Source organism: Haemorhous mexicanus, chromosome 2 (assembly GCF_027477595.1).
Source record: "Haemorhous mexicanus isolate bHaeMex1 chromosome 2, bHaeMex1.pri, whole genome shotgun sequence".
Taxonomy (NCBI): domain Eukaryota; kingdom Metazoa; phylum Chordata; class Aves; order Passeriformes; family Fringillidae; genus Haemorhous; species Haemorhous mexicanus.
Genome location: NC_082342.1, coordinates 47,241,615 through 47,267,265, shown reverse-complemented (window position 1 = coordinate 47,267,265; position 25,651 = coordinate 47,241,615). Strand labels below are relative to the sequence as shown.

General features: G+C 37.5%; 1 protein-coding gene across 3 annotated transcripts in view; it reads right to left on the bottom strand.

Annotated features, from left to right (window-relative positions):
- Nucleotides 1–25,651, bottom strand: part of ATM (ATM serine/threonine kinase) — an 81,772-nt gene that overhangs the window by 10,815 nt on the left and 45,306 nt on the right. The window contains exons 52-63 of one of the 3 annotated variants that reach the window (XM_059838662.1): nt 25,317–25,475; nt 24,076–24,214; nt 23,638–23,720; nt 22,248–22,388; nt 21,164–21,280; nt 19,895–20,044; nt 19,014–19,179; nt 17,719–17,805; nt 17,523–17,637; nt 15,889–15,952; nt 15,107–15,243; nt 14,113–14,977 (exon numbers count right to left, since the gene is read on the bottom strand). The exons of 1 other annotated variant lie outside the window; for it this stretch is intronic. In XM_059838662.1, coding sequence (XP_059694645.1) covers nt 14,794–14,977; nt 15,107–15,243; nt 15,889–15,952; nt 17,523–17,637; nt 17,719–17,805; nt 19,014–19,179; nt 19,895–20,044; nt 21,164–21,280; nt 22,248–22,388; nt 23,638–23,720; nt 24,076–24,214; nt 25,317–25,475 — 1,542 coding nt within the window. In that variant the 3' untranslated portion in view covers nt 14,113–14,793. Of the gene's footprint in view, nt 1–14,112; nt 14,978–15,106; nt 15,244–15,888; nt 15,953–17,522; nt 17,638–17,718; nt 17,806–19,013; nt 19,180–19,894; nt 20,045–21,163; nt 21,281–22,247; nt 22,389–23,637; nt 23,721–24,075; nt 24,215–25,316; nt 25,476–25,651 lie in introns of those variants that run through there. One more of the 3 variants, XM_059838663.1, reaches the window with a different exon arrangement.

Genomic DNA, 25,651 nt, shown 5'->3' with positions numbered 1-25,651 from the left:
GTTGAACATAAAGGAGATACAGTTTCATATATACTTTAGACTGTATTTTTTTATATTTACTTCAAGATCACCAATGTGCTGATTTCGTGACAGAATTGTGCCAGGCCTGCCTTGTAGATCCATAATTTTAAAAACCCTATAATCAAAGCTTGTCTGATGGAATGTTAGATTCAAGCATCCATGCCGGGAAGCATACACCCAACATTTATTACATTACAAAGTAAATTATTTAGTTAGGGAGGAGAGCTGACAGGGAAAACATACATCACCTGTTGGAGCACGTCTGAGAGGCTTGCAAAGAAACTATAATAAGGAAAAGAAGCATTTTATAAACCTATGATATTATCAGCTCCTTTAGCACTGCAGTTTTGCAAAAATTTTGTCTGTAAGTGTGGTTCTAAGTGCAAGATTTTATATTAATATTGTTTAAGTTCACAGGATTTAACAGCGAGAATCTTCTTGTCTGTGAGAAGTTTTATAGGATTTTAATGAGTCTATATGAGTACTAATGCTTGAGTTTTGAGTACAATGCTTCTGTGTTGAGTTGCTAATAGGAAAATCTATACTGCAGACAGTTATGGCACTAATTTTGTTTTGCTGTGAGAGTAAGGGAAAAAGGATTATTTGCATGTTTGTTTGAAGTAGTTTTAAACATCTGTAGCACATCCCTTAAGTGAGTCCCATCATGTGAGCAGTGATAAGCAGGAGGTGTGCTAGCAGGAGTGTGGCCAGCAGGCCAAGGCAGGTGTGCTTGGCAGCTGTGAGACTGCAGCTGGAGTCCTGTGCTCAGTTTTGGACTCCCCTGTACAATAAATACACTGACAGCCAACATGGACCACCGAGGTGATAAAGGCACTGGGGCACGTGGTGTGTGAGCACAAGCTGAGTGAGCAGGGTTGGGTCAGCCTTAGAGAGAGAAGACTTCTCAGAGGGACACGGCAGAAATCCCAACAACAGACACTCACTGCATCATGGGAAGTTGGGTAAAGGAAAAAGAATCCTAAACTGCTGTCCCCAAGGAGATGAAGCTTGGTCTGTGTGACCTCCAGATGTTCATTATTCTATGAACTGCTTTTCAGTCACACAACAAGCATTTATCTAGTCACATAGCAGGAGGATGAACGCAGCTCTTGAGTGTCTCCAAGAGGTGATGTAGCCTTTCTGTGCTGACACTTTTGACACTATATGTGGTCTTGTCTCCCTTGATAATGCTGACAAAGTTTTGCACGTATTTTTGTGTTGGCTTGTAAGGCCAAGTTATATATAATATATAAGTTATACATTAATAATAATTATACTTTTATAATATTAATATGTATAGTATAATAATTTACATTACTAATATTCATTATCACAATATATCCTAGTCATGCAGAACACAGGAGATTTGACAGAAGTGAGATACATTGATTTGGCATTACAGGCCTGGACTGAAAGTGTAAGACCTGCTCTTTCAAGAACCTGCATATATAATTTACAGGTATGAGACAATTGTAAAATATTGTGAATACGGTTATGAACCATCAAAATAATTGATTTTAAGCAGCCAGTGAGAATATTCATGTATTTAATAAGTTACACATATGTTTAAATGACAGCATACTCTGGTGAATGAGCATGACATATTCCCCTCTCAACTCCCAACACTAAAAAATCAGTCAGGATCCATCTGTACCCAGGTTTGCAATATGGTGTGGAGAGACTCAAGTCAGCTCAGCAGAATGCCAGAAGGGCCTACCCATACAGGACATGTGAGACACGATAACCTGCCTGCTGAAAACCCTCAAAGTACATTATCCTGGATGGAACCTATCTGAAAGATCAATTCAAGCTGTACTTGTCAGACTCAGCTTCCCCTGTAGCTTCTGTGACTCAAAGAGGTCATTTAGCGTTAGCAGATGATTTTGCCTATCTTTGGGTCAACAGTAGCCACACTTTTCAGCTATTCTTTGTCTCCCAAAATGCCCAGACAAGCTGTTTCATCACTCTAGCTGCAGAGATCTGCCATCTCATGGCTGATGCCCACAATAAACTAAAATGGTTGCTACCACATTAATATCCTGCAGGTCCAACACCTGATTTCATCTTGCATGTTACTCTCACCAAATTTTTCACTGTTGCAACAGAAAGACATTTGAGTATCTTAATAACTTTTATATGTAAATCTGCTCTCAGAGTGAAAATAGGGTAAAATGAAAACTGGGTTTGCTTCCAAACGATTTTTTTTTTTTTTCCTCAGGACTATCAGTTTTTACCTCAGGAAGAAGGTAGTTTTGTCAGCACAGTTCATTTCATTTGATGAATGAAAAAAAGAAACATTATTATCTCAAACCAAACAAAAACCACTCTGCAGGCAAAAGTTGTAATTCTTTTTTAAAAAGATGCCTGTTATAGATACGTTGGTATGTTCTTTGTAATGAAGGCAAAGCATGAACTGAAGTTTATAAGCAAAATAAGTTTGAAGGGATATTTGAGGAACAAACTATTCTGTGTTACTGCACACTGATAGTGATCTCCAAGATTAGATAATTCAAAAACATAAGAAACAGGAGAATCAAGAAGACATACCTCTGACATAAGCACTGAAGCAAAATCCTGTAGTGAAGAGATTCAGCTCACTCTGCCAAATGTCCTGAAGTTTATTTAGGCTTTTTGGCAAGGTGAGTTATTTAGAAAATGTCAGGAATGTATGTTACTGATAGAAGCTGCGTCTCTGCCAATAAATTCTGCTTTCTTCTGCCTTAGGAACAAAGGAACTTTAAATGTGTACTAACCCTCACTGACAAACTCCAGCATGTCTTTCACAACTATTCCATATCATTGAGACCTTGATATTTCCTCTCTTCCCTGAAAGATTTATTTGTGTCTGTAAGGTAACCAGTCAGACAGATCCCAACCTTCCTGTAACTGAACCTGAAATGTAGATGTGAATTTTGAATTCCTGATTTGTACTAAAGTAACTTTTGACTCTTTAAAAACACCAAGCATTTAAAGATCCCTTAGATTATGATTCTCTGGTAGAAATCACTTAGATTATGACTTTCTAACAATTGTAATTATTTGGCAATGCTTAAATACAGGTAATATGTAGATAAGATGCAGAATAATTCTCAGCATTTCTTGTGAAATAGTTTCCAAATTCTGATTACCTATGGGATGGCAAATTTCCCTGTGATAAAATGTTGTCTCAAATCAAAATATTCCCAATCAGATCTTTTATTTCAAAATGGAGAGAGACATGGGAAAGTTGGCTTTTCCCTGTAAAACTTGAAACGATCAACTCAGACCAGGCAGCGTGTTCACTTCAGATGCCAGTTTGAATGAGGTCTGCTCTACCATCATATGCCTAACCTATGAATCTAATGAAATAAAATCTTCATGAGCACACAGCTCTGAGTACCATCCACAAATTCCAGCCTTTACTTGAATCCGATGATGATTGAACTACCCTCATATGCAGTAGATGTTTTCTCCATTCCAGTCCCAAGTCAGTATTACCCCAAAGCCAAACAATTCTTCTGCTCAGAAGTCACCACCTTCAACACTCTCAAGCAGCTATGGTCCACTGTCAAATGTGTTTGCTATATTTAATATCAAGTTACACCCTGCCTTGGTGACAGGCAGTAATGTGTAATTGTTGTCAAACTGGATCTGTTAAGTAGGTTACTGGGTGCAGTTGTCACCAGTTCCTTGATGGATTATCTTGTTAAGGAGGCCATTAAAAAAATCACTTTTGATGGGGAATACAAATTATGTTCCCATAGAAACACCAGACTCTGGTCCCATTAGAGTAAACAGCACTGGGTTTTTGCTGAGTGCATTCAGATTTGTAACAGTAGATAAAGTCTTGAAGGTTACCTGATCCAATGGAAAAATTAAGGGAGAAGTACCTACTGTTCATAGACAAATGAAAAATTAACTTGTGTATCTTTAGGGTTAAGACACAGGACATCTAAACCCAGCTAAGCATTTTCCTATTTCTAAGAACTTGATAGCTTAACAATTTGTCCCCTCAATCAATTCCCTTGAACCACTCCATCATTTGTCAAGCGTAGTTAAAACCCTAAAGCAAATAAGGAATTTTATGCGTAACTGGCAAAGCTATGGAGATGAAATTTAGTTCCTTGTCAGTTAGATTTATTTCTCATGGCTACACCATCAAGTAAAATTTTAACAACCTCTGCCCAGATATGAAGAGCCCAATGAATGTGGATGATGAACTGTCATTTTCAGGGCAACAAAGGCAACATCAACACCCACTGAACTCAAATTGGCCCTTGAAAATTGCATCGTATCAGATTGTAGTCTCCTGCTTGTTTCTGAGAACTAAATGGTCTCTTCCTGAAAAATTCTTCATTCTACAGAAAGTTATGATACTGGTCACTTAAGTAACCCAATTTAATAAGAAAAAATTCAGACCTTTTCTGGGGCTTCTCACTTAAAATGGTCTGGCTTTTAGTGCAAAACTGTGTTAATTAACCATATTAATTATTTTGGACTTCTTGAAGTGTATCACTATACTACATTATCCCAAGTTAATAAATGGTTAAAATTTTCCATTCTCACCAATTGCATGAGAAATAAGCATTTTTCTGATTAAATAAATATATTCTGATAGTGCTCGAAGACTTGGAAGAGGTTGCCTGAAAAGAAGACAGAATGAAACCAAGCTAAGGCTCCCTTTCACACAAAATATTGTATTTTGAGTTGAATCGAAACCTATAAAGTTTCTCCTTTTCCCTTTTTGAAAGAAATCATCAATTCATGAAGGATCCGTGGTTCACTAATTGCTGAGAGATTTTCCTTTGGGAAAGAAAGCAAGCAAAGCAAACAAGTCATGAGTTACAAAACTAGTGTTTCACTTCACAGGAACACTTCTCCCGTCATGGAGCCAGCAGCTATTCCCTTGGCTGATACCTCAAGGTCTGAGAGCTGTGACAGCTTTCCTGGCACTTCCCCAGGATCAAGCATTCACTCCCAGCAGGGAAATCAGCCCCTGTATTTTCAGATAAACCAATGCTTATTACAGGGTCCTCTCTCTTTTTCCATGGAACAATGCCATCTATTTATAGTTACAGCTGCCTTATTTGTATAATATTGCACCTACATTTGTATTTTCTCTATATTGTCAGACTAATACTTGTCTGGATTTAGCTTTGCATTTTAATTTAATGTTAAATTACATGTAATTGCTTTCTGAAATAAATTTTAATTTGGAGTACTGATGGGGATGAGGGCCTCTGGCAAGAATTGTCTCTTACAACTGGCCTGAGTAGTTTCAAAAGCTATCTTGTGAGTGTAGTTGGGCCTGCTTTCAAACAAACTTTCTATTACTTTCACAGCTTTTTGATCGCTGTTTCAAAGTTTTTGTCTTTGAAATCAAGTTGCAATATCATCAGCAAATCTAGGGTGTGTTTTCTCTTCTGCTTTATGTCCTCTTCTTCAATCAAGGATTTTGAAACTCTTTGTTATATAAAAGGCAACAGGTTTTGTGGAACAGTATCTCCTGGCTTAATCAGTACAGGCATTTTCCTCATTTATTTATCTGCTTTTATCCATCTAGCTGATCTAACAGCACTAACCATACATAAGAGGTTTATTTTAAAATAAAAAAACTTTAGGGCTTGGTTTGTTACGAGGTTTTTTTTTTTGCCTGTAATAAATTAAATAATACAGGATAATATGCTACCTGATAAGAAGGATTAATAAATTAAAATTAAATAAAGTTTCTTCTTGTTCTGATGCCTTTAAAAATCCCTGTTACCTGGGGCTGGATCAGCAGTGTGAATATTGATCGTTATCTCTCAGGTCATCACGTTATTGACAAAGGAAGTCAAAGCAGTCCACATGCTGCTACCATATCTAACTGGTCACAGGCAATCCAGAAATCAGGGTATTTATTTGCTCATCTGGTAGTCTCTGATTTAAGAAACAGAGATTCTGCTTACTTACCAAACTGATGGACATTACATAAAAATACAAATGGACGTACAAATCCATTTTAAAATGGATCTGTTGGGAGATTCAATTGCATGTCTTGAAATCAGTGACAAAATCTACTTTGCTGGCAGTAGGTATTGTTTTCTTCTATTATTCTTTAAGTAATTGGATATTCTGACAGGGAAGATACTCACCAATGCTCTCCTTCCTGAATGTTCTTGATGCAACTTTAAATTCGACTCTGGAACTATTCAGGAAGAGTAGAATCATACTAAACAAATAAAAACTCTTGGAAAAATGACCGAGAGTCACTCCCTGGCAGCCACCAGACACCCTGGGCCTGGAGCAGACAGGGCTTGCTGTGGGAGTGCCGGCTCCCTGTGAGTCACCCCCTCCTCCTGGCTTGATCCTCAAAGAAAAAGGTGGATTTCTCTGCTCATTCCCAGCTGGTGGGAAGCACGTTTGTCAAGCCATGACACGAGTTTCAGCTTATGCTGCAGCTTACACCTGAGTGTCAGGCTGAGGGGAAAACAAGCCTGGTGGAAAGATACATGGACTCAGAAATCTAAAATGGGGGTAGTTTCATTGCTCAGGGATGGCTTTCTGTGATCTGCTGGAAAGCTGCCAGTTGGAAGGGACCCCCAAGGATCTTAGAGTCCAGCTCCTGGCCCTGCACAGGACACCCCACGAGTCACACCATGTGCCTGAGAACCCAAAATCGTGTATCCCACCTCAAGGATGATCACAGAACTATTCCAAAGTTTCACTGCTATCCTGTTCACCTCTCATCTCCTTTCTGCTCTCTCATGGTACCCAGGTCTGTTTTCTGGACCAGCTTTTGTGAAAGGCCATTCACAAACCTGCTCCTGCCTGCTTTGCCTTCTGTTATTCTTGCTTTGCCTTTTGTTATTCTTGCTTTGCCTTTGTTATTCTTGCTTTTTTCATTTTGTGCATGTCTTTTGTTTTTAATTCAGAGTGACTTACAGATGTCACTCTTCCAGAGGTGAGGAGTGTCCTACATGCTTGCTTGTCCATCAGATGACTCTAATTCATCAATTATACACATATCCTCTCTTAAAAAGGAAGAGGAAAAGAATTCTTCAAGGGTCACAAGTAGTTACTTATAGCTAAAAAAGAATTAGCTTAGAAAAGGATGCGGATATGATGAGCTAATTTTATTAAAAAAGAAAGATGTGTAAGACTAAAACATTATTTTTCAGAGTATCTCTGTAAATTCTAAGCTGGAGAAAAAGAGTTGAGTTTCACCCAATAGTTATTTTCAGGAAAAATAAATTCAGGGATCTAGATGCTCTATTTCAGCCTGCTTTCTATGTAGTGAATGTGGGACTGTACTTTATACTGATACATACTTCTCTGTCAAAGCCTTTTCACTATTAGCTTATTCTAATATAAAAAGAAACTGTTTCTTCTAGAAATGTCTTCAGTTTCTCTTACATGAATATGATTTATTAGACCATTTCAAGTTCTAAAATTATCTAAGGTTGGAACAGGAAAATCTGTTCACAGCTTTTTTCCACAGGGGTAAGTTAGAAAGACCTTTTTTTTTTTGTACATTTGCACTTCTCTGCAGGGTGCCCATATATTCCTTTACAACAAAGAACCTGGAGGTGTTAGAGGAACAGATCTTCCTCCTCTGGTGAGGAGCATTTACCCTCAGGAGATGAGGGCTGTACGAGTTAGGGAGTGCAATGCAAAGTAAGGTACATTCTCCTAGTGAGTGGCCTGTTGGGTTCCACTACTGGCTGTCCCAGTGCTTTATAGTTGTGGCATAGGGTTGTAAAATCAGGCTCATTACAGTAATTTACCTCAGACAGTTATTTTTGATTGCCCCCAGTCTTTTCTGGGTCCCACAGTTACGGATGCACTGCGAGGTTGAAAAAACTGAAACTGTGATCCAAGGGAAAACAAAGCTGAACATCAAAGTAAAGACAAAAATAAAGGGAAGGAAGAACAGAAAAAACTAAGCACACAGAAGGCTGCTGTCTTTTAGAGTTAATTATGATGGACTGGAATTCATCTCTTACAAGCCACTTGAAAGCTGCTTGATAATTATGAAAATGTTTATAGGCCAAGTTGACTTCCTTTGCTTATTCTTGGGAGACTGAAGATGCTGTATTCTTTAGGCAGCTTTGTCTGCCTGCTAGAAACCCCACTGTGCTTTGCAAGTTTTCTAGTTTCTCTTCTAAAGGGCTAAACCTGATCAAGAGCTTGTTTCTGCAAGTACTGCCGAGTAATTGAAGCAGAATATTCACAGTAAAATACTTTCTGACCTAATTTCTCTGTAGGATGCAAGCATTACAGATCATTATCTTTCCTTGCAGACAGAGTTGCTAGGTGTTGCATCAGACACTGTCATCAAAATCAGGCTAGGTACTGTGAGCATCACTTTACCATATGGGGAATTCTCTGTGGTATTCATTCTGGATGCACAAAATTGCCACTGCATGAAAGCATGAAGAATATTTGCATTCACTAAGTGTGCTCAGCAAAACAAGTCAAAGTGGATAAAACTAGATTCCTACATCCTTAATCTCTGCAGTGCTAACCACTCTAAGTCAATGTTATTGACTTAAGGATTTGGGGGGGGGGGGGGGGGGGGTCTGCTTTTACTAAACCACAGCTTTATTTTTGTTTTATTTCTTTTTCTCTAGCTCAGTCTTTGTTTCTCTGTTGACTTCAGCCACACCTGGCTCTTATGGCAGATTCTTAATGGCTAGATTTATTCCACCTGTCTTTGGTCCCTTGGCAGAGATATATCAGGAAGGTCCTCCTGTAGTTAGCAGGAGTGAATTGGGATCTTTGTGGGGTAATTAATATCTTGGCTGTTGTAAAATTGCTCTGGAGAAGAACCTTTCCAGCTCTGGCAGTCATAGAGGGAGCCTATGGAGTGTAGGCTTCTGATTTGGGTGCTACAGGGAGACTTGAAAAATGGAATAAGTGCTTAAATGTTCTTTTACTTGAACTATCTTACTACGTGTGTCTGCTTTGATTTAGGCATGAAATGCTTATCTCTTGATTTTTGGTGTTTTAATGACATGAAAAATCATAGTCCTATGTAAATATCTAATGCTTTTGGGGTATTTAACTAAGTATTATGGCCACCTCACCTGAAATTGCTGGAAGTAAGCTAGTTTATTGTCCAGATGTCTGGCATTTTTACTAAATTTATGCTTTTCTTCTATAATGATTTCATTTCTGTCTCAAACCTCTTCCTCCTTACTTAACTCTGGGTTATGCACACACTACCATTAGTATACCTCAATTCAATTATACACAAGGAAAATGAAGCATTAGGCACAGCTATACTTTTGAATTACTCTAAGGATTTAACTGGTTTTATTGTGTTTTATTGTTGGCATGGGGCTTTGTTAAGCAAGACTGTAACACCAATGCATGTGCACTTAATTATTTTAGGATTAAGTTTATTTTGGTTCTGACTGTACTTTTTGAAGAGAAGCAATTCATCAGTGGCTGGAAATTCAGTCCTTTGCAGAATTTTCTTTCTATTTAACACTTCCAATATTAGGAAATAATGTATTATTGTAAAAAACCCCAAAAAACTGACAAAGGCCACGCATGGAAGTGGTATCATGACTCTTTAATACAAACCAGCTGTTTTTCTGGAATCTGCAAGCATAAATCACTTTCAGATCATAAAAAATTGAGCAACTGTACAACAAGGAAGTGGTTTCTAAGTGAATGATAATGCATTTTCAGTAAATTCTAGTTACCTCATAGAAAGACTTGGAAGACCAATATCAAAATAGTGAGTTATTCTTGAATTGGATAAGTTAAATGCATTGTGACAGCCAGCAATAAAAGTAAATTACTTATTTTATATAGAGAACATGTTGTAACAGCCTCCTCCTCCAGTTAAGAAATCCATTAAACTCCTTGGTCAATTGGATCACTCCTGTACTGAGGTACTCATATATCTAATAAAGAGTAACTGGAAAATGCAGCAGAAATGTAAAAATATTTTTAATACAATCCTATTAGTTTCTAAAAATGGTTTTGTAGACATGCAAATTCTGAAAGCATTATTTAAGAGCTTCAAGCATGCCTGTAATTAAGAGATTAGTAGTTCTTTCATAGCAACGAGGTACAAAAAGACCCGTCAGCTACAACTGTAATGCAGATGCTGTAATGAAACCAGAAAACAATGAGTGAAGCAGGGGAGGGACTGCCTGAGAGCCACATTCAGTAAGGGCTTTTGAAATCTAAAAAATAAATAAAATTGTACTTCATAACCATTAGAACAAAGACTCAGAAAGTAGTGTAGGAGTGAGAAGGAAAGCGGTGGAGAAGAACAGTGAGAAACAGGGAGCCCACAAGCTGACTGCCATGTTTTACATGAAGTAAAACTGTAATTTGGAGCTGAATGATGACAGGACACTTTTGCTTGGAGTAATTGTTGCATATCCTGAGGAGAAGCAGAGGCTCAAAGGTTTGTGTTTATCTTTCTGTACATAATGTCTGCCTTAACACAACACCTCGTGTATTGTCAGTGCTTTACGAGACCTTGTGTGTCAATGACAGAATTCAGGTGAACAGATAAGAGATAATTATAATGAGATGTGTGTCACATGGCACTTTGCACCCACAGTGCTTTTCACAGACATAAATAAATTGATTTAAAACTGGTTTTAATTACACTGGTAGGACAACTGTGTGCTGATAGGGCATCAGTTTCTGTGTTTTGACATAGCCAAGGGGCTCTTAGTGTGTATGATCTACTTAGGCATTATGCAATGCATAGGTGTGTTAACATAATAAACTGATTAAGGTAGTGAGGCAAGTCTAAAAACCCAAACAAAATCATATAAAGACCAGATTCTCCTTTCCTTTACACTGAGATGATTGAAATGGTTTGATGTAATTTAGGACTCGCTGTTGTCTAGAAAAAAATCTGCCAACAAACTTACTTTGTGAGGAACAATTTTTTATTTTAGACTATGGAACAATATGAAGTGGAAATTATTAAGTAAAAGAGACTCAAACCCCAGAGCACTGATATCAGATATGTCTTGTAATTACAGAAACTACTTTGTCAGATGTGCCACCTTAAGGAAAATAAATTTGCTTATATCTCCATTTCTGCAGCACAAATAGAACTGCCTCTAGCTTTGATTTTTTGTTTTGTTTTGTTTTTTTGTTAAGTTAGTGTTATAAGGATTTGTAGCAGGTATATGTGTAGAGGAATGTTTAAGATGTAAATTATATATTTACTTGCATTTCCACTCTTGTTTAGACTACCAGTTTATTAAGTCACAATATGATCCATATCCACACTGTAACTTCAGTGGAACAGAGGCTTTGACTCCCTTTCAAGAAAGAGAAATAGATTTCATATCAGGACCAGATGTAACACCAGTAAGTTCATTTTTTTCTCTGAGAAAGACTGTTTTCCAATGGATACAAATACTAAGTGGTCATTTTTCTAGTATTTGTTTATATCTTCTCTACTCCATTGTGATGTGGAGTTGCAATTTCAGCAGAAAAACTGACTAAACAAGCACTGCCTGACTGAAAAAGCAAATGTCAGCTTGTCAGTTGCTTTTATAGGGGACTCTGCTGTTTATAAACACCAATATCAATGTCCTGCTCAAAAAGCATTTGCAATAATTTAGTTTTTCAGAATGCATTACTTCAGAGCGCAGCACAAGGCTTCTGCACAGTAGATTGCTGAATTAATGCTCAAACCTTATACTAAAAGCTGAAAAAGTTGTTACAAACTGATCCTTTCTTTTTAGCTCTTATTAACAGGATTTTTTTTAATCTTTAACCTGTTTCAGCAACATTTACTTAAATACATTTTGCCTGTAAAGTAATCCCCTCTGAACTGTGATTGTTCTCTCTGTGTGCCAGACTGTTTGCTTTACTTCTGGCAGTTCACATTCCAGAAGTTCCTCAGGACAGGATGTTGTGAGGGGATGTTGTGTCACAGTCAGTATTGCTTTTAGAAAAGATAAAGCCAAACCAAAGGGCTTGACTGCAGCATCAGCCCTAAGCCCTAAAGAACCATGGCATTCACCTTGGATTTTGCTTAACTGAAGTCTTTGCCTTTATTGCTAAATAACAAAGGGCTGAGGGAGCACAGGGGCCATGGCTCAAGCAAGCTGGACCCCCGATGCCCCACACCGCTCAGTCATCTCCCACTTTATGGGCTCAGCTTCAGGCAGCACCACTTGGCTTTTTCTCAGCTTTGGTTTGTCAGAGAGCTCGTATCAGAAACTGCAAAAGGGACAGTGGACAGCACTGCCTGGGGTTTGGCTCAACAGCGTTTCTATACATTGGTCTGTGGGTGCAGAGGGTCTGGTAGGAAAAGGAAATGCAAACCCATGTGAAGACAGGGTAAGAGATACTAAGCAAGGTTGGTTAGAGATTGCTTCCTTTTTTATGTCTGATAGAGTAACTGACTTAACTTTTAGTTTTTGAGGAAGGTGATGTTACTTTCCAATTAAAGGCTTATATAATGTGTGAGCTATTTCAGGTATCTTGGCAAACTTTGTGGAATGAAAATCTTAACCAAGGAGTACTGGTCTAGTCTTGATGTGCCAGCTGTCTGAACACAGGTCAGAGCACTCCAAGAGTCTCTCCTCCATGAAAACACTTGTTTTGGGAGCTGCCCATGAGAGGTACTCATTCAGGCAAAACATCTTGATTATTGGGAAGTGTTATGCAGAACTTCCATGGCATGCTTAAGGGCTTGGAAGCAGGGCTGGAGACTTGAAGAAAAAACATAACTCTGTCTAACAATGACTGATTTTGTTGATAAAATTTATGATGTGTGACCTCGCTGGTAAGAAGTTAAATTCCCTTAAAAGGACAGTGGGTTGGGAAGGTGTGCTGAAGAATGTGCACACCACAAGCTTCAGCTATTGTACAACTATGTAATTTCAGGTTTTCCTTTGGCTTGATGGGCCCAAATCCAACAGTAGTGTCCAGGCAAAGGTGAGCTCAGGGGTACAATGACTGGAAGGTGTCTGGACATTCCAGGTGAGTCATGAAAAGCACAAGTGCCTTATCAGTTGTTTATTTTATATAGTCTGAACTCTGTATGGAGCACTTTTTGGATAAAGTTTCCAAAGCCACTATTTTCTCTGCAGTGGCTTGAGAAACACCTACAACTAAACATTTGGTCTTCTAGCAGTCAGAATCTATCTCTATGGGAAATCTCAAGTACTCCCTACCACAGACAGAGGTAGTTTAGGGCAAAGCTGGGTTTTTATGGAAGAGTTAACAACTGATGAGAATCTAAAAGATCTGAATCTAGATGGAAAGAAATCACATAAAAGCAGGATCTGCTCTCCCTTTACTGAGGATATAATGTACAAAAATACTACAATGATTAGTAAGAGACAGTAACAATCCTTGGGTGCAGATAGATATGGAATACAGTAACATTATAGGTCACTCCAGGACAGTCTCTGGTGAAGATAAATACTTAAAGGACTTTTTGTTTAGTCATTTCCTACCTGCCATTGCTTGATAGGTCGTTTCTCCCTTTCCTAACTATCCTTTAAATTTCACATAAAGAGCATGGGCTCTGTCAGTTACTTTAATTTTCAGAGAACAAACAGATCATTGGACAGTATTTCCTCTCCACAAAAAAAGCCAGGATGTGCTTTTGATTGCAAAGATCAACAGAAATTTAGGTCAGCTGTATGAAAACCCACTACAACAGACTCATTTTGTCCTATGTACAGTATCTTATAGCATAAAAGTAGTGGTAACACTGTACAAACAAAAACTCATTAAATGCTGATTGGAACAGAAGTTCTTCATTTATACTGCTGTAAAAACAATATTGGATGAAATGTAAACTAAGATAATGTAAGGGTACACCAGCCTTTATTCCTATTTTGAAATATAAAGATGGTTTGGGAAGATTTATTAACTGTGTAAGTTAGACCATTATTTGAATGGATTCTCTGATTATCCATATTCACTGACTACCTGATTTTTTACTTTTAAGAAGGAGCAATGTCTTCTGTAAAACCACATGCACTCAGAATAAGATTTTTGTGCTCAGAATATAACTTCAGTGTTTCTGAGAGGTGTTTACTGCAGATACAGTGACTGGCTTTTTTACAGGCATTTCCAATACACTAAGTTTCACTGTATGGTCAATACGTCTTGTCAAGGAAATCAGAGCAACAAAAGCTAAATATTTTTTATTGTTTTGTACTATTAGAGTAATATAAAGTACCAGCATAATTTAATTTACAACAGAAAAAAAAAAGCAGCATATTTTATTTGACCTAAAGTTGTCATTTATATACAGAAGTGTCTATTTAACTAAGCTTAAAAAACCCCAACCCCAAAACCCCTTCATTCATTACACATGAGGTTGTCTGGTTCTCTTTTCTTTCATTGTGAAATTAAAGTATAACCCCCTTTTGGAAATGTAGTTTAGATGGTTATATCATGAATCCTGGTTTCTGGATCATCCATTCCACACAGTCCTGTTACCACTACCAGATATGAGAGTCCTGCCTTTCAGCAGATACACAGCAGTGATGAATCTCACATTTTAAGAACACAACACATCCAGTCTGCCCAGGCAAAGCCCTTGTGGGTCACAAGGAACATCAAAGCAGTGCTTGGTGGTTTAGACTGTAGGATGAACCTAAGCAGAATAAAAAATGTTTCACATTAACAGGTTATAGAAAAAAACCCCAAACCATCTACCAAATGCTAATATGGATAAGGCATCATGGTTGCTCTTGATATAAATTTTGTGAAATACCAGTTTGAAATGTTAGAACACTTGGTGCAAAAAAAAAAAAAAAATAGGTTTCTTCTAAAAGCGTGCTGGATCCTTCCAAGTCACACCCAGGGTTTCCATCCATGAAAGAGAAGGCTCAGATTTTTAGGGTCCATGGCCTGTTGTATGAGGAGGTTCACCTGCCCTCCCACACTGAGCACTGTTCCCTCCTCAACACCTTTCAGCTTCTCCTGAAGTCTCATCAGAACACGCTCAGCCACCTTGTTAAAACTCTGGTCATCACTGCTGGCAGAAGAAAAAAAGAAAAACAGGTGCTCTAGGTATGGATCCTGAACAACATGAACAACATCCAGTGAGAAAACCATAAAGCAAGGCAAGAGTGCAGCAAGAGGAGGGTAAGAAAAAATCTGGCACCTGGCTTTCCTTTTAGGTTCTTGTGGATCAGTACCAAGTGTAGAGCTCATGTCAGCCTCATCCTCTGGCCTCTGCTGCAAATACAAAGCTTTCAAGGGGTTCATGGTCCAGTCAAACAGAGGGTCATAGAGCAGCACCTACACAGTAAATAAACCTGGTTTTAATTTCAGCTGTTAATTGCAGCTAGTTCAGTGTCCTAGCACTGTTGGAAATGCTCACACTAACCACAATATTAGGAGGGTCAGTGTTTTGGTTTGGTTTTCTTTTTTTTTTTTTAATCAATAGAATTGGGCTAAATTGGTTAGTAAATAATCCAACAAAACTACCTCTGAGCACTTGCAGGTATTTGTGTTGTTCATACTTCACAAAGTTTTGCCATCAGTCCCACCTCAGCAGTGAATTTTTTAATACACTAAAGAGAATAACTAGCTTTTAGTGCACAGTATAACCTGCTTTCAAAAATCAGTTTCATTCTCTTCTTTGTGACTTAAAAGATTTAATTCAATCAGTATTAATCCTGTTGGGAATGCTGCACTATGGCTAGAAGCACATAGGTGTTGAAGAGGGAGAACTGCCTGAAGGAAACAGTTTCCATAGAATATGCAAACTGGTTACAACTTTATCAAAGATTACATGAATTAACAAATCTGACCAACACCTGACTATGTTCTAATTCAGTACAAAACACTCTAAATGAGTATTTGGTGCAGTGATGCATACAAAGACTGAAAACTGAAGACATTCTGGCAGGTTACTATCCAAAGGCATGAAAAAATGCTTACCTCTACAATAGTCAACAAAGCTTCTTGAGAATTTCTCATTACAGCCATTGTTTTCTCACAGCATCTAGAAAATATTTTACAGTATTTTACATTATTTTTGGTAAAATGAAATGGTATTTTTTTAATTTCAATAACGGATATTTGTACCGTACTTAAAGTTTAATTTCTAACATAGGAGTAATCTGTATTTTCACCTGGGATAAAAAAAAAGGAGAAATTTAGACATGTAAAACCAAGAGAAGACTGTGTAGTTCACTGATTATTATTTCTCTATGGAAAGTGATGACCTGTTTCATAGTCTGAAATATTTTGATATGCAGGATTAACCACTGGGTTAACACTGCCTATTAGGCTGTGCCATGATGGCAGCATGGCTTGGCTGGATGAAAACACGTGCTGCAGTGCTTTGGAATTGGAGACTCTTGGTAGGGCTGTTTTCCATGAAATGAGCAGATCCAGTAGCCAGACTGTAAGCAATTTCTGAAATTTTAATTAGTTTTGATACAGAAGTGGTTACCTGCATTCACTCTTAAGCAAACTAAGCTCCTGGAAGGAATGCCAAACTATCCTATGGGACAGGTACTCCTGTGAAAGAGGGATTGGGATCTGTCTACCTCGGAATGAGAACACACACACCAAAGTTAACTGAACACATTCACAGCCAAGAGCCTGTTTACCACTTACACCTGAACTGTTAAGTAGAAATCAGGCTGGCTGAGGCAGAAACAGAATCTGCACCAGTGCCTTTGATACTCTTATTTACTTCAGCTGGAGCCCAACAAGTCAAGTTTTTCTGTATCATGGTTTCAGAAGTAATACCAAACTGTGAGTTTGACAGCATCATCTTTAGACTAGAACTGGCAGTGACTGCTCCTTCATGGGACAAAGGTGTACTAGGAAATACTTAGTAGCCTTAATTGCTGCCTTAGAAAGACAACACCTACATTATGTGCTTTTTAAAAGACATGAAATTTGGGAATTGCCAAGCGTTACTTCACAAATATCATCCAAGTCTGGAATGAGAAATGTCCTGCTATTTAGGCATCCCTTGTGTCATTCACAGAAGGTAGGATGGAGGTTGACTGAAACTCAACTCATTTAGGATTCAGTCCAGTCAGTTTTGCAGTCCAGATCTATTATGGGATTTAGATTTTGCCCTTGCAAAGTAATATAAAATATATATTTTCCAAAAGGGATAAAACACTCCAAATTACATATATAAAACTAAACAGAAATTAGAGTCAAAATAAATTGGTTCAAAGACATTTAACAGCTCCAAATATATAGTATAGCACTGAAAGAAATGCATAGTTCTGAAGGAAAATATATAAATAATTCTGAATCAACATTTAGCTATGGAGCCTTTGGAAACACTGAGCCCTCCCTGAATTCCACAAGAGGGTGACATTAATCCATTGGCAAGTGAACAGTATGAAACACTGAGCGACAAAAATGAGCTTGCAGCTGGTTATATAAATACAAGCATAGGAGCTAAAGGTCAGTATTTAGGTTTGGGTGTTACCAGCAGAAATCTGAGTCCCCTCTCAAGCATCAGAACTATTTAACATGTGACAATCACAAAGCTGGAAGCACTCTGCTGCCTCCTCACCCCTGTGCAATTCAGGAGCACTCACCTTCTGAAGACCCCTTCTACGCCGGTGATACCCATTCCATCCACAATGTCCCTGGTTAACCTAAATGGAACAGTCTCTGGTGTGGGAAGGATTTTGCCTTGCTCAAAAGCAACCCCTAAATGAAAGGAAAATAAAAGATTTAAAAAAAAAAAGCTAAAGTAAAGAAAAATTAAGATTCTCTTGCTGTCCTGCTTACCCAGATCTATATGCACCAGTTCTGCTGTTTGTTCATCTATCAAGATATTCTGAACGTGTCTGTCTCCAAGCCCAAGAATGTAGCCAACTGAAACAAAAATGTAAGTGCTGAAACCATGTCATAAAAAACCACAGAAAGCCTAAGAAAGATTACTGTGAGAATATTTCTTCTCCCATATATAGTGGTGACTAGGGAAAGAGCAAATGCCATTCTACAAATCCAAAAAGAAAGTGCTGACTGAATGAAATTGCAAAAAGTTTATTCTCATACAGATGTGCATTGTTTTATCTGCTCCACAGATTTCTTCCCCATTTCTACTTGTACATTAAAGATTATCAAATAATATTGCATATTTAAAAAAAAAATTAAAAATTAAAAGCAAGTGCATAATAAAATTGAGTTTTGTAATTATTACTAACATTAGCAATCCCCGCCCCCCACCCCAACAAAACAACTGTTGTCTAAGTCAGTTTTAAAAATCTCCAATGATCCAAATTACAGGATCTTTCATGTAAGCCTACTTCAGTGCTTTACTGTCCTTAAATGTAGAAAAACTCCAAACTACATTTCCCTTACTGCAATTTACACCTTTTACTGTTTTTATTAGCTGATGGACATGCACAGCAGTAGTCTTTCCTACAAAAATCTTTCATCTGAATGGTACTAAACTGCACATTTACTTTTTTTTTTTCCAGTGCACATCTTTTTTTTCAAAAGGGCGTGCACGAACATGTTACCTTCTAACATCCCCTTCTAAATGGGATCTACTGTAATGTCTAAAATCTACTAACAAATGTCTTCCAGAGACTCAGTACAAAACTGAGTCATCCAGAAAAAAATCCACAGTACTTACATTGAAGTACTTCTTTTTCTTTATTATGACAGGAAAAACAAAGGCTTAATAACCAAGCTAAAATAACCATGGATAATAATGCCAGTACAAAGACAGTAAAAGGCTGAGCTTTTCAATGCAGCTAAAGCATCAGAGGCTACACATGAAATGATGCAATTTTAAACCAAAACAACAGAAATAAATTCAGGTTAAAAAACCCAAACTACCAGAATCTAAGAAAACAAACCACTGTATAAACAAAGAAGCACAGAATTTCATTCTTCCTTCTGCAGCAAAAATAGGGGTGTGAAGGAACAAATCAGAAATCTTAGTTACCAACATAATGCTGATGTTCTTGCTGGCCTTTTTTGACATGTGACAAAAGCAGGACAGCTGCTATGTCTGAAATGGTAGAAACTCTTAGGCAGTGTAACCCAAAAAGCCACTGAAATTAATCCAATACCTATAGAAGAGGTAGCCACACTGCGAGTGTATGCCAGTCGTTTTTCAAACCACACAGCTGGGTCCAGGAATTTCTCCATGCAGAAATACCGGAACACAGGTTGAAAATTCTCACAGATTTCCATGAAGATTCTGTATTTCTCTTCAGAATGTTTCTTTTGGGCATCCTTTAAACACATAAGAAACATTTTACCCATGACCAACTGCTTCAGAAGGAAATTAACTTTTCCTTCCTTTCCACCCACTTCCCCTCCATCAAATGCTGTTATCACTTCTTCCTCTTTCTGAGCTAAGAATTATTGTCTTTTTTTACAGCAATTATTAATGCCCCTAACTATCTGTCTTACTAAACAATTCTATTTTTATAAACAACTTAGAGGCTAAAAAACATGGGAAAAACCACTCCTATTTCCTTGATGCAGCAGGTGCATGTATTTTATAGGCATGTGGAGGTAAATGGATCTTGTTGGGAGACACTTCCTTTCTTTGCACTCTGTTCTGGTACCCTCTGCTTATCTGATGGCTTCATGTCACTGTGAGAAAGTCATTCTCACTCATTTCCATGCAAATGCTCCACCAAGCATAAAAATACACTTTTATCCTGGTACTACTATAGCAATTTGAAAGGAAATAGATTCTTACACAATCATGGGTATACAAAGTAACAGGTATACTTGACTGCAATTTTGTAAACTTATGGTGAGGTGATCTGTGGAACTAAACTGGAAGCTAAATATCTATTCATTCCATGCCACTGGTCGTATTCATTATTAGATATAACAAAAGTATAGTACACAGTTCCCTGTAGATTCCACCCCCCTCCCCCCAGTAAATATTATGAATCAGCTTTTTGTTTCGTTTTTTTAAGTTATTTGGACTCACCAGAAATATTTTATGACATTGATAACTGGAGTAATCCTTTGGCCTGTATCTCTTGTGAGCTCCTTCTTCAGCATTCACAAGGAACTCTCCAATGGGAGTTGTTCCTGAGCACCACTCCAGAACTCCACTTCTCTGGGAAAGGGGAACCACCTGGAAAAGTAAAACCACAGAGGGGAGATTATACATGGGGGAAGGCTATACACACTAAACTATGAATACACACCCTGCAGAGCATGGGTGCACATTTCTGTTTGTTTAAAAAGACCAAGAAGGACAAACCATGCATCTGACACTCAATATTATCTTCTAAATACACACATATACATATATAAAAATCCACACAAATGTTTTCACCTAAGAATTGCAATTTTTTCCTACCAGTGAACCTTCCACTAGACATGTAATGATTAGCTACTGCCTGTTTCCTTCAATTTTCTTTTCTTATGGAAGTCTCTATATCTCACAATTCTATTATTCTCACCCATTCTATTTTTCCCTGCTGTCGCTCATTTTTACACACATAGAAACCTGAGTCTTACTTGAAAATTATTCAAAAAAAGTGACTTTAACTCCATCTGAGAATTCTTAAGACCACACTAGCAATTCAGATAAGCACCTTTAGAGATTCCAGAGTGCACATTTCTCATTTGTCAAAGAGAAGAGCTTATACTTTGAGAGTACTTATTCAGAGGTCACCTTCACAGCTGTTATTAAATGACAAGTACATAAAAGGAGGAAGCAAAAGTTCCTGTTTAAATACACTTTCTGCATTCACAATAAGAATTTATTGCAATTCTTACTCCCAATTCCAAAAAAACACCAGTTCAAATTCTGCATGAAAGACCGTAGATGGGACTTCTGAATTTATTTGTAAGGAATGTTGCAAGACTAGAATTAATTATTAATTAAGGAATATCACAAGACAAATTAATGAGAATTCATGAACAAACTTGTATGTTCAAGTTTAATGCCTAGCAACTTACAGTTTAATGACAGTGTATTACCTAATTTCTTTTCAATTAAAAGTTCATATAAAGAAATCTTTGAAGAGTATTTAAATATATATTAGGCATCAATAAATTTATTTTAATGATTAGAAAAAAATTAAACTGCAATAAATATATTGTTTATTCCATACAGGCACAGTGACTATTTCAATAGCCCATAAATAAAAACCCTTATATATTGCATTTGGGTTAAAAAGAGGAGAAGGGGGAAATATGCTTTATTTCTCTGCTGCCACAGAGAAAATTCAGTGTTCGGGGTTACCTTGTATCTTCGGATATTTAATTTCCTCTTTCTTGTTTCAGTGTTTTGCTGGAGCAATGTATTGCACATCTGGAAAACTTGTTGCATGACAGCATCTTGTCTCAGGTCATCACGCCCCTTCAGCATAAACAGAAAAAGCAGTTGAAAAACACTTCTCAGCATCCATTTCTTGCTCAGGAAGTAAAAAAATTATTTTTAAAATTGCACAAAACACAAGTTACTTTTCCACAACAGTCCCTTGCAATTAAATGTAATTAACAGTTGCTTTTTTTGTCTCTATTTGGTTTTCTGTTAGTGCTCAGCTGCTTAAACAGAGCCATCATTAACTTAAATCACCTTTTTTTTTTTTGACAGATGTTCTTTGTTTCAGGTTTCTATCAACCTTCATGTCCTTATGGTTCTCTTTTTAAAAACAGGTACTTGATTCACCACTATTTAGCAAGCCAGCACACAGGTGAAGCAGCATCAGTTGGCACTGCAGGTCTGATTGCTGGATGCAGATCCAGTGATTCATGCTTCTCTTTAAAGCTTTCAAAACTAACCCATACTTAGCAGCAAAACAGAATTCTCCCAGCAACTGCCCAATGTTTGTGTTCAAAGAGAGAAGTAAAGATCTCTAAAAAACTTTATTTTTTCTTAGACTCAGCTGATTTCATTCTATGTGCATGCTTTTGATTGTCTCTGAATTGCAAACACTTTTTTATATGTGGAAGAAGAAAGGAGGTATTTAACACAATATGTTGATGGTTCTTATTTACAGAACACTTCAGGTCACCAGCTGATACATGACCAGGCAAGTCTGGTAGTTGTCAGGTAAGCTACTAGCTATTAATTACATGCACTGCTGAAAAAATAATTACAAACATATTTAATATAATTACTTATTATTTATATTATATTACTTATTAATACTTCACAATTTCGTTTATTAAAGCATTCCTCAACTGAGGAAACTGACAGTGAAGTATGAAAAGTCTGCTCACAGTACAGAAATGATACATGAGAAAACTGACAGGAGAACTTAAAAAAAAAAATTTCCAGCATGCTAAGTCTCTGAGATATCATTACAACTGACAGAACCCACCTTAACCAGCTGCCTCCTTTCTTTACCATCTGATCCTACACAATCTATTATTTTAGGCAGATTTATGCCTCCTGCTAAACGAAATTCTCGCTTGAATGAACTTATTGTCACCAAATTTTCATATTGTCCTGTGGGATCCACCTGAAATTAAAAATACAGTTAAAATGAATATAAATATTACCTCCATTTCACTCAGACAAAGCAGTAATAAGTTGTTTGCAAACCTCATTAGCAGACTATATGCTAAATATTAATATGAGCACTCCATCACCTACAAAAATAATACCACAAAGGCTATGAAAATATGCTGAGCAAAGGATTTTTTTTCTTTTATTCCTCCTTGTTCACCTCATTGGTAGAGGGGATGTGGTACTGCTTGTTTCACTAAACAAGCTGTGACACAATGTTAGACTGTCCCAGCTAGCACTGTCCCAAGAAACTGCTCACATATAGCTGGGGAGCATTAGGCTTAGACTAATCTAAGGACTAAATCTACAATCCCAAACCTGCTGCAGGGCACAGGATCTATACCTCAGCCACCCCCTGTATCCTCACGCCCTAGAGGAATACTGCCCCAGGAGGCTACATCACAGACCTGCAGCCATTTCAGTCAGCCCCTACTGGAGGAGAAGAAAGGCAAAGAAAAGAATGATCCAGTTGTACAAAGGAGCAACACCTGGGGCCAACTGGAGCCCTACAAACAGATGATATTTAGCATGGGTGGCAACTTCTGGTTTCTGAAGTCAAATACCTTAAAGCAGTCCCTTGACTTATTCAGCTTTATAGACATAGCCTGAGGGATTTCAACATGAGGAATTCTGGCCTTGCAACATTTAAACTTAGATGCTGGTCAAAAAAGCAACTCTGCACTCCTGAAACTGCACAGTTTCCCAGGTGGAGTGTGTGGTATCAAAAGGGGAGTGCCTGTGCACCCATCCAGCCAATGGGAATGGATCATTGCCCATTACTGAATGGTAAAAGCACAGAACAGAGAAGAGGCACACCTATTAATTCTCACACCTTCTGTGACATTCAGCTGCCTCCCTGAAACTCTGAGCTAGCACCTACAACACAGGAGATTCCCAAATCCCCTGGATGAGTTAGGGAGCTCACTATGATATCACCTTTTGATAATGAGAGACTACTCAGAGCTAACAGTGGCAAACTGTCTTTGTACAATAAACCACTACCCAGCACACATAATGCCAGGGATCATGGTCTTCTAAGGAAACCATCTCACCCTGCACCTCCCACCTGACAAGGAAGTATCCCCATAGGTGGACCTGTAAAGACCATGAGAATTAGATGAAGAGATGACTGCCATTACAAAAGCTTGAAGATGGTTCTATGATGATGTTATTACAGTGTATATTTTTTCAACTTCAGTCACCTTAATTTCCATGGTAGGAACAGCAACATCCTCTAAGTTCTTCAGTTTAATGATTGGCTGGTCAGCTGGAATACTTATTCCTTCTGTAATTAAGAGGAAATAATATTTTTAAATTCAGAGCTATAAAATACACCTGAATTGACAAAACCCAGCTTACATTGCTTTTGGGACCCAAAACCTCATTGCATACTTTTACTGAGCTGGTGAAGATGACCACAAGACAATGGGTGATTTTTAGAATTTGATACTAAGGGTCTGAGCCCTATAGTGCAAGTAATTACTATGACTTTTAATCCAGACTACATTCTATATCAAAAATAGGACACAATGCTAGTACCTCTTTTAACTAAACACCAGTATTTAAAATACACTTTTTAATCTGAGAAAATAAAACCTATCTTCATTATTAAAACAAAAAATAGTTTTCCTAAGACTCACTTCTTTCAGATTTCCACTGAGTAGAATCTAAATTTGCTAATATGATGTAAGCATCACAAAGTGCTTCAATGTCTCTAACCATAGGAGCTCTTCTCTTCCTTACAATATTCATTATTGTGCGGGCAGCTTCCATTCTGTCCTAAAAAAACCCAAGGAAAACAAACATCAGATCTTGTAAACTATATTTTTTAATATTAAAGATGTATCATATATGAAAACAGAGCAAACTGCAGCCCTTTGTGAGAAGACCTGAAATAATTACAAGAAAAAACTCTGTGCTGTCTGATCTAAGATAATGAGTAATGTAAAATATTGGCAATGGAATGGGAGCAGACCTGTCCAGGCAAAGTGCAAAAGACATGCAAAAGTTCTTCACAAAAAAGGACAGACAGGTTTTTAGATGTTCTTCCACCATCTGCCTGCTTCTGTTATTTCCTCCCAGTTGAAGAAAAAAATCTTGTATGCAAAAGACAGAAACCTGTCCATGCATTCCTTCTGTGCCTGACTCTGAGAGACTTACTTTAGCATAATTCCAATCCTATGGGGGGGAATCACAAAAGAACTAGAGATGTGAGAGAAAGGCAAAAAAAAAAAGCCACATAAAAATGTGATGAAAAAATGTATCAGTGTGGGGGGTAAGAGGACAATGACAACCAATCATGTCTGGCCTATAATGATGGGGGAAAGAAGGGGCAACACTTTAGATGCAGGACGATTCCAAAGACAGGTTAAACAAAAACTAAGCAAAACCAACATTATCATGAAACCACACTTCAGTATTACCTATCAGCATGGCTTTTAACAAGGACCAAAAGATGCACAAGGCAAACTGCTTAGATAGAACACGTTACCACTCAAAGCAGAAAAAATACCCAACTCAGTATGTACTTTCAACAATAAAGCCACTCAAGTCTTTCTTGCATCTAAAAGGCCTTTTACAGAATGACACATCAGGGACTTTTATCACAAGAGTCTGCAATAATCAGGGCTATTTGTGGCACAAAACGTTAACTGTATTTTGCTCAACCCTGTAATGATTTCTTTCAATAATAATTACCTACATATACACAAAAGGGGTTTTTTAATTATTAAAAGTACTGTTTCCCTCCTACTGCTTCTCAACAAAAGTCTGCTACTGAGCTCTATACTAAAACACCCTTCTACATGTTTTGGGTTTTTTCATTTTTTAACAAAATTAAAGGATTGAATGTGATTAATAAAATAGAAGTTTTTGTAGTCACCACATCAAGCTGGGAGATCTCTTTTGGTGCATTTTTAATTAACTTATTTCTTCTTATTGCATCTGGTTTTGTGAGGAGTTCATCTTTGTTAGCATTAGCCAAAGCTAATATTATAAACAAAGTATGATGTGGATGATCCAGTGAAATTCGAGACATTAGCTGCCAACAAAAAAAAAGATACCATTATTGAAAACAGTACAGAAGAGAAAAAAACCAATACTTAATTAACATTATGATTTCTTTTGAACTTCTAAGGTTCCTAAGATGAAATAAAAGGTAATACTTTTCCACAACAGAAAAAACATTTGAAGTACATTTCTGTAACTGCATAAAAC